The 9,566-nt window shown below is 41.6% G+C and overlaps 1 protein-coding gene across 1 annotated transcript in view; it reads right to left on the reverse strand.

Annotated features, from left to right (window-relative positions):
• The window catches only part of EVC2 (EvC ciliary complex subunit 2), a 209,103-nt gene that overhangs the window by 85,785 nt on the left and 113,752 nt on the right, over positions 1–9,566 (reverse strand). Inside the window, exon 10 of the mRNA XM_006163194.3 lies at positions 5,580–5,904. Coding sequence (XP_006163256.1) covers positions 5,580–5,904 — 325 coding nt within the window. The remainder of the gene's footprint in view (positions 1–5,579; positions 5,905–9,566) is intronic.

The raw sequence follows: 9,566 nt of genomic DNA on the forward strand, positions 1-9,566 counted from the left end.
CTTTTTTTTTTTTTTTTTGAGAGGTTTTTGCTATAGGGCGTGTGCACTCACCGGAAAGACAGAGACAAAGAGATGGAAAGCGAGAAATCACCCCCCTGGGGGAGGGGGGTGGCCACGCCACAATCCCTTCTCCATTCTCCTCTTGGGATCTTGGGCATGCACACAAATGTGCCCAGCGTGAGTTTAAGCCACCAGGTCCAGGACTCAATATTGTGGTCAACTACGTGGGAGTTCAGCGACAGCCATTACGCTAACTGCTGGTTCCCCCAAAGGTACATTTTTAAAGGAAAATTAAAATGACTACTTACCCTTAACTCCTTACTGAACTTCCCAGTAAAAGGGACCTTTCAGTGAGAAAGCCTCAGTTTTTCTGTGGCTTCAGATACTCAGAAAAGCAATTTGTCCCATAGAGACAAAGTGAGTCATAGGCCCAGGGAGAGAACTCCAGTTCTGGCTGGAGAAGCACGGGCCTGCTTCAGGCTGCTCTGGAACAACTTCTATTCAGAATGGCTTCAAAGACGTGTGAACTCCTGCTCAGGAAAGTATGACTGTACTGAGTTTACTCCCTGCACTCAGTTTAGTAAGACAGACAAATTGTAAAACTGTTTTATAAAAATAAACCCATCTGAAATGGTTAAAATGTAAGAGTTCTTATACTTAAGGAGTCTTTTCCTGTAAGAAAAGTTAGGGAACTTCAGGTAGCCCTGGGCAAGATGCATGCCCGGCTAGGACGCACCTGGGAATAGAAGATCTCTCTCCTCTCGGCAGACCAGCAGGTGGAGTGGAGGGTAGGACCGCTAGGTTCGACATGGCTGATTTAATCATTTTCATCATTCTGAGTCCTGGACCTGGGAGCTACAAGAGCCTTCTCCTCCCTAGAGGGACACAGCCCTGAGCTGCCCTGTCTGGCTGCGGAAGGTGGGTTGCAAGTCCCTGCATCTCTCACTAGGGCTGCTTGGTGAAGAAATGCTTTGAAAACTAGGGATGATGTCGGCATTTCAATGTGAACAGATTTTATCTGTAAGCAAAGGGAAAAATAAATGCCAACTTTTCAAAATAAAAATAAATAAATAAATAAATTTCCTCAAAAAAATGAATCCTGTTCATTTTGCTTTTTAAAAACTTATTCTTGATGGAATAACAAATCCAAAATACTTCTATATATTTTTGTTTACATATTTCCATGAATGTTTTGCTTTGTCTAACTACGACCACAACACACGGCAGATCATGATAAAGGTTTGTAGCTTTATGAGACGGGGTGGGTGGTATGGAGTAGAAGGTAACCATCTATTCATGTTTGCAGTTCAGATGTTATTTTTGGAAACAAATTGGCCATAAGGCTGCTTGTTTTGGAATAGGGTGACCTACGAGATTTAAAGTGCCGGTGCCCTGCGTGCCAGGGCAGGACATACTGCAGATAAGCTGGAGAAAAGGCAGGTTCAGGAAGCCCTGAGGAGCGGGACTGCGCCTTCACCTCCGTTAGAAACAGAATAACAGTCGCAGCGTCTGTCTTCCTCGTCCCTTGCATAAAATGCACTGCCCAGGCCGTCACATGATAGACACACAGGGCAGTCAGGAGCCGCTGCATGAGGGTTGCGGTGTGCTGCAGTGGAAAGAGGTACCTGCCTTGTGTGTGAATCTGGGCTCCACCTGTGCGTCCTCGGGCAGGTGAACTTCTCCACATTTCAGAATCTCATGTGTACGAGTTGGATCCTATTAATTTCTACCTCACTGAGTCGGTGTGGACACTTAACGAGAAAGTCCACATGGGGTGCACAGAACAACGTCCAGCAAGCACTGAACCCTAAATGAGAGCAAGCTGTGGTTGTTACACATGGTATTCTTTAACAGTATTTAATAAGATCGGAAAATGTTTATGCTGTGATGTAAAGTGAAAACAAGCAAGATGGGCAATGATATGAACTACATCAATCTGACTTTGTAAAAAAAAAAAATCAATCTTTGTAAAAAAAAAAAGAATGTATGCTGGAATCTGAGGACAGGAGTGGGGACTGCCTTTGCCCTAACTGCACTTCCTGGGTCAGGCACATAGTAGGAGCCCAATTAATGGGCCACCTGCATGGTTCTCTGCCTCTGAATGGTGAAATGGGCTTCACTATGTTTTTCTTTTTTTAGGGTTTTCTTTTTAGGCTTTAGAGTTGGAACTGGCAAACTTTTGTAAAGAAAAGGGCCAGATAAATATTTCAGACTCCGTAGATGATATAAGGTCTCTGTCATACACTCTGCCTCAATTTTTGTTGCTACAACTCTTTTTCTTTTTTTTCCATTGGGTTTTCTGGAGAGAGACAGAGAGAGGGAAAGTGAGAGATCACCCCTCAGGGGATGACCAGGCCACAATCCTTTCTCCTCCATTCTCCTCTTGGGATTTTGGGCATGCATGCACATGTGCCAGGCTACCCGGTGTGTGACTCAAACTGAGATCAGCCATGTGGGAGTCCAGAGGCTTAAGCACCATGCCACCTGCTGGCCCCTGTTACAACTCCTTACCATTATAAAATCCATCCTCAAATAGTGGGTCCTATGACAACAGGCTGGGCAGGACTGGGCTCAGACGCACTGGTCCGAGGACTGCTGCACTGAAGTACTTCCCCAGTTTTCTTTGTACAGCATGTATTGTATTTATTTATTTATTTTTTAAAATTTGCCAGAGGGCACATGTCTCACCAGAGAAAGAGGGGAAAAGCTCCCCCAATGAGGCATACATCATGCTGAAATCCCTCTCCTTCATCTTTCTCCCCTTTCAGGACTGGGGCACACATACCCATGTGCCTGGTGTGTTTTTCAAGGTACTAGGTCTGGGACTTGAACCATGCACTCAGCCATGTGAGATCTAGCTCCCTTAACCATCAAGCCAGAGACTGGCCTAGGCCTGTATTATTTCTACAAACAAACAAACAAAACCTAACTAACAACTTCAGAAAAGAAGAGAAAGAGGGGCCAGCAGGGAGAGTAGTGGAATAGCAGCTTGCTTTCCCACTTCCCTGCCCTGACGCCGCCCTCCATTTCTACCAGGTTAGTGCACATGCACTGTAGCAAATTAAATAATAATTCACTTATCAAATTAATATTTATTTTTTTAAAAAAAGAGAGAAAGAAAGGTGTAATGAGATTATTTAGGGGCTAAATCACTGAACAGTGCATTCAACACACTTCCTAAATGCCTGATTCAGAGAAATAACAGCACTGACCAGCACAGTCATAGGCATGCCACAGCTGAAAGTGGGACCAGCCAAGGCCGCTGTCCTGGGATTAATGGTGCCCACACTCCAACAATGACCAAAAAAAAATTGGCGCCAGGTCTAACCCCAGGACCCGCGAACATGACTGTGTCAGAATAAGGGTCTTGGCCGGTGTTAAGTACGTTAAAGATCTTCTGAGATCATCCTGGAATATCTGGATGGGCATTAAATCCAATGACACGTTTCCTCATAAGAAAGAGACAGGAGGCCATGGCAGGGTCCCAGAGGAAGGCCAAGTGAGGATGGAGCAGAGAATAAAGTGCTGCAGCTACAACCCGGGAATGTCTGGAGCCAGAAGCTGGACCAAACAAGGGTGGATTCCAGCCGTAGAGACATCAGAGGGAACATGGCCTCGCTGACACTTTGAATCGAGACTTCTGGCCTCCAGAACAATAATAGAATGCGTTGCTGTCACTGTCGGCTGCCTAATGTATAGTACTTCATTAAAACGGCCACAGGAAATACAGGACCCCAAACAGTCACACCCTAAAACGGGACGTTGTTAAGGCAAGGGGACCCCAGGAGCAAAGAAGCAGGTGGGGATGAGACTGAAATCGCATCCCGCTTCTCTCTACCAAGCCCACATCTGACCACAGATGATCGCTCATGATCCACGAGCTGTCAACTGGAGTGCTACGTACTCACTTCCAGGGGACCCTGTCTGCAACAGTCCGGGGAACGGAAGACGAGTTCAGACACTTGCCCATTAGCCGTTGTCAGAGCTCCACGGGATAGTAGGTGCTCAGAAGAGGACATGTAGGGCCAAAGCACATGGGTCAGACAAGACTCTCTCTTTCTCAAAAGAAGACAGAAACCAGGCTTGATTTGGTAGTTGCAGGAAACACGCTGTTTCTTTCAAGATGTCAACTGACAGCTTTCGGAAAAATGAGAATTGATCTCTTCCTCACCCTGGGGAAGGCTGAGAAATCAGAATTTTCAAAACTGAGCATGGTGCACCGGGAGCCCACACCTTAGGAGGCTGCTTTTCCCAGCCACCCTAAACGGTAGGTGTCATTAAACTTAGAGAGGCTAATCGAGGCCTTCACAAGCAGAGCTAGAATGTGCTAGATATGAATTCCAGTGTGCCTGACTCCAGAGTATGTGCTGGAGAGAACCATAATGAAGCAGACTGAAGGAGGCACATGCACACTGACATCACAACTTCCCATAAACTGGGCCCTCTGTGGACACCCTCCTCAGTGAATGAAGCCTTTCTCCTCTCCCTGAGAGTTATCATAGCACCATGAATATATCTGTATGACATCACTGAATGATGACTCATTTTTAAAAAAGGGGTGGTCTTTCATTAAACTATAAGCTTTTGAATGTAAGAACTACATCTCATTTTTCTCTGTACCTTTATTTCACTGTATAGCTCAGTACCTGAGAGATAGTAAGTGATCAATAAACGCTTGCTAAATGAATTTTGGATGGATGGATGGATGAATAAATGGGTGAATAAATGAGTGGATAGTTACATGGATAAGGGGTACATGGATGTGTATTTAGATAGGTGAACAGATGTTTGAATGGATGAAGAGATGGGTGGATGGGTGGGGTGATGGATAGATGGACATCGGTGGTGGGTGGGCAAATGGTGGGTGGATGGATGAAAGAATGGATGTATGGATGAATAGATGGATGGACAGATGAATAGCTGAACAGGTAGATGAGTGGATGGATATATAGATGAACAGGTGGATGGATAGAAGGATATGGGTGGGAGGATGAATGGGTAAATGGATGGATGAGTAGAAGACTGAACAGATAATGAGTAGATGGATGTGTATTTGGATAGGTGGATGGATGGACAGATAGAAGAATGGATGGGGTCAGCAGATGGCGTGGTGGTTAAGGGCACTGGATTCCCACATGGCTGACTGTGCTTTGAGCCCCGGACCCGGTGGCTTGCTTTCTCACTTTCCCTCTCTCTCTCTCTGGTCAAATATAATAATAATAATAACAATTGGAATGAAATAAATAAATAAATTAATAATAATAATAATAATAATAATAATAATAAAGTTAAATGAAAAAATACTTTAAAAAAAGAATGGATGGATGAATGTGGGTGGGTACGTGGGTGGATGAACAGATAGGTAGAAGAATGGATATATTTATATATATGTGTGTGTGTGTGTGTGTGTGTGTATACATACATATATAGAGAGATGGATAGGTAGGTGGATGGATGGATCATGGCGAATGAATGCATTGATAATGGGTGAATGGGTGGATGGATGGAATAAATGAGGAATCACTGAGAGAAAGACAGGAGGGAGGCAAATGAATATCTTCATTTCGTAACTGTCTTACCCTCTCGCTAACACGTTTCAGCAACTCTTCCATTTCCTCCATTGCCACCATCTCCCGCTGGTACTGGTTTTCTGTCTTCTTTCTTGTTTCAAGGTCACATTCAGCTGTCAGTGCCAACATCTTTCGGTCATACTCCTCTTGTATTTCATTTTCCAGCAACAGAAACTGCTTCTTAAAAACAGAGCCCAACCTCCTTTCTGCTTGGGGCGAGAGGTGGCCATTACTGGTCAGATTTTTAAGTAGAAGGACAATAATATCCTTGCTGATTTGCATTCTACAAGCCTCTAGATCTGCATCTGCCCGATTGAGGGTTGCAATCTCCAACCTGAGAAATACATAAGTCAAAAGAATAACATTACTTGAAATCTCAACAGAAACTAAAGGCCCTTCAACCCTCTGAGGTTTTAAATTATTTGTAGGTAAAGAGTTTCTTTCTTTCCCCAACTCTTCTCCTTTCTTCCCTCTGCTCTTTCCAGTTACTGAAAGTCAGTCACTAAATGAACAGATAGTTAGTTAGTACATTTGTAAGATACTATGGCAGGAACAATAAAAAACATGACCTTTGTTGACAAGCAATAAGCCAACAACAACAAAGAAATTGAGAAGAAAATGGATAGCTTATATATTTGGAAGATTTAACAATGCAGTTTACTTTTTTTTTTTTAGGTTTTAGCTATAAGGTGTGTGTGCTTACTGTGGAGAGAGAGACAAAGAGACAGAATGTGAGAAATCACCCCTTGGGGGTATGGCAACACTGCAATCCTTTCTCCTTTATTCTCTTCTCAGGATTTTGGGAATGCACACACACATGCACCCAGAGTAATTTTCTAGTCACCAGGTCCAGGACTTGAACTACAGTTGGCTATGTGGGAGTCCAGCACCTTAACCACTATGCCACGTACTGGCCACTACAGTTTACTTTTTAAGACTTAATTAACAGACATGACAAATAAATGCAATGTTGTATCCTGGATGAGATCCTGAAGTACAAAAAAAGAGTAGAAACTAAGGACATCTGAATAAAGTGTGGATGTTAGTTATTAGCATTGTACCAACATTGGCTTCTAGTAACAAAAGGTGGGTGGGTGATTTCTCACTTTCTGTCTCTGTCTCTCTGGTGAGTACACATGCCCTTTAGTAAAAATCTATTTAAAAAAATTAAAAAAGAGAAAGGAAGAAGAGCAAGGCAAAAGAGGGGTCAAAGTCAGAGAAGGTGACATAATATAAAAAAGCAGAGTCAGGAGTGATGGCTGTCAGCTTTGAAGACAGAGAAGGAGACCATGAGCCAGGGAATATAGACAACTTTAAGAATCTGGGAAAGGAAATGGATCTCCCCTGGAGCTGACACCTTGATATTTTCCTGGTGAGAACTCACTTCAGACTTTGACCTTCAGAACTATAAGATAACATATTTGTGTGTGTGCATGTGTGTGTTTATGTGTGTGTTTTAATTTGCTAGAGGTACATTTACTCACCAGAGACAGAGAGAAAGTGATAAAGTAACCCCCCCCATGGGGGATGGTCACACCACAACCCCTTCTCTTTCATTTCTTTTTTCAGATTTTGGACATATGCACACATGTGCCTCGTGTGTTTTGAAGCCATCAGATCTGGGACTTGGATCACACAGTCAGTCCTGTGGGATCCAGCCACCCCAACCACCATGCCACAGACTGGCCATATTTGTGTTGTTTTAAGCCACCAAGTTTGTGATAATTTGTTATAGCTGGATAAAATATGAATATACCTTCCTGATCACTCTATCCATCAGTCATTCACTAATTCATTTATTAAGTCACACAAGAAATGGTGTGGCTGCTTGTGTTGGGTAAATCGCAAGTGCTTTGCCAGGTAATTTACCAGCAGTTTGCTGTCAAACCACTAACTATTTTAACACCGAGACAAAGGATTTTGTTTCCTCACCAGCATAATGAGTACCACCCTCACAGGTTGTTGTTCAGGGTTAAAATAGCTAAGAAATATAAAATACCCAGCCTAGAGGCTGGCATTCTGTTGGTTCTATTGGGTCCTTGGAAAAGTCATGCATTTGTGCATAGAAAAACACAGAAGAGATATATCGTGGCCTTTCTGAGGACCCAACAGATCTCAGTATTTTCCTTATTCTCTGCTAGTCTCTCTCCTAGGACACAAACTGCAGAACAGTCAATATTCCCAAATTACCCTTCTCAATTGCCTGGGAAGACAATCTCACAGGGACTCCTGTTGTAGCAGTTTTAATGTTATCACTATGGATAAACTGCCAGAAGTGCCAACAATAAAAACTCTCCAGGTATTCCAATGCTACAAAAGAAAGAAAAAAGTCTCTTTAAGCAAATTAAACCACCATGCTATAATGATGCTAACGCTCATCTGTTAATTTCCCAAAGGACCCCAGGAGAGGAAAATAAATATTACACATCCACCACTTACATATAGGATTGGGTCCACTGGTGAAGGAGTAAATTTCCATCACCTCCAATGGCATTTTTAATTATTCAAAAAACAGTGAAATACACACAATATTGTTTGTAATAAAAAATACAGTATTTTCCCATCCCCTGAAGAAGTCCCTAGTGACTCCATGAGGCATTCAGAAGCGTTTTGAATTAGAAGTGCTGGGCTCTTTACAGATTTAAAGGCATAGAAACTATGTCCAGCATCATCTCTGACCATGATGAAATTAAACTTGGTATTAATTTCAGAAAGAACCCTAGAAAGTACACAAATATACAGAACATAAAAAGCCTACACCTGAGTGACTTCACAACCATAAGAAATTAAGACTGAAATAAAAATATTCATTGAAACTAATGATAATGAGCACACAAGTTTCCATAACTTATGGGACACAACAAAAACGGTCATGAGAGAGAAGTTCATTGCATTAGTGTGCATAAAAAAATATGGAAAGGTGGCAAATAGACCAAATAACACACCTCAGGGAATTGGAAAAACAACAATAAAACACCCCAAAATGCCTAGAAAAAAGAAATAATAAAGACCCACGCAGAAATAAATGAAATAGAGAATAAATGAACTACTCAGAAAATAAACAAAATCAAAAGGTGGCTTTTTGAGAAGATCAACAAAATTGACACATCTTTAGCCTGACTAAGAAAAGGGAAAGTAACCAGATAAATTATTGCACAATTAAACAGGCAGTGTTACAACAGATATAACAGAAATACAAAACATCATTAGAGAATACTATGTGCAACTATATGCCAACAAACAAAACGTGGATAAGATGGATAAATTCCTGAACACATAAATCTACCACAATTGAATTAGGAAGACAGAAAGACTGAATAGACCCAAACAAGCAGTAATATCGAATCTGTAATAACCTCCCAACAAAGAAAAGCCCTGGTCCTGATAGTTTCACTTCCGAATTTTATAAAATTTTCACAAAAGAGCTAACCTTCATTCTACTCAGACTATTTATAATGATTCATAAGGAAGGAACCCTCCCAAATTCATTTTATGAAGCCTCCATCACCCTTGTCCCCAAAATAGACAAGGACATAACAAAAAAGAAAACTACAGACCAGTATCGCTGATGAATACAGATTTAAAATTCTCAATAAGATACTAGCAAATCATACCCAACAACACATAAAAAAGATTATATATCACGATCAGGTAGGCTTTATTCCAGGAATGCAAGGATAGTTCAACATACACAAAGCCATAAAGGTAATACACCATATTAACAGAAAGGAAGATAGAAACCATATGATTATATCAATTGATCCAGAAAAAGCATTTGATAATACACAACATCCTTTTATAATTAAGACTCTCTTCAAAATCGGCATAGAAGGAACATTTAACACAATAAAAGCCATATACTGAAAAACCTATAGCCACTGTCATACTGAAAGTGGACAAGGGTACCCACTTTCTCCACTCCTTTTCAATATATTACTGCATGTCCTAGCCAATGTAATCAGAAAATAGAATAAAATAAAAGGAATTCAAATAGGG

Source organism: Tupaia chinensis, unplaced genomic scaffold (genome assembly GCF_000334495.1).
Source record: "Tupaia chinensis unplaced genomic scaffold, TupChi_1.0 Scaffold141490_1, whole genome shotgun sequence".
Taxonomy (NCBI): domain Eukaryota; kingdom Metazoa; phylum Chordata; class Mammalia; order Scandentia; family Tupaiidae; genus Tupaia; species Tupaia belangeri.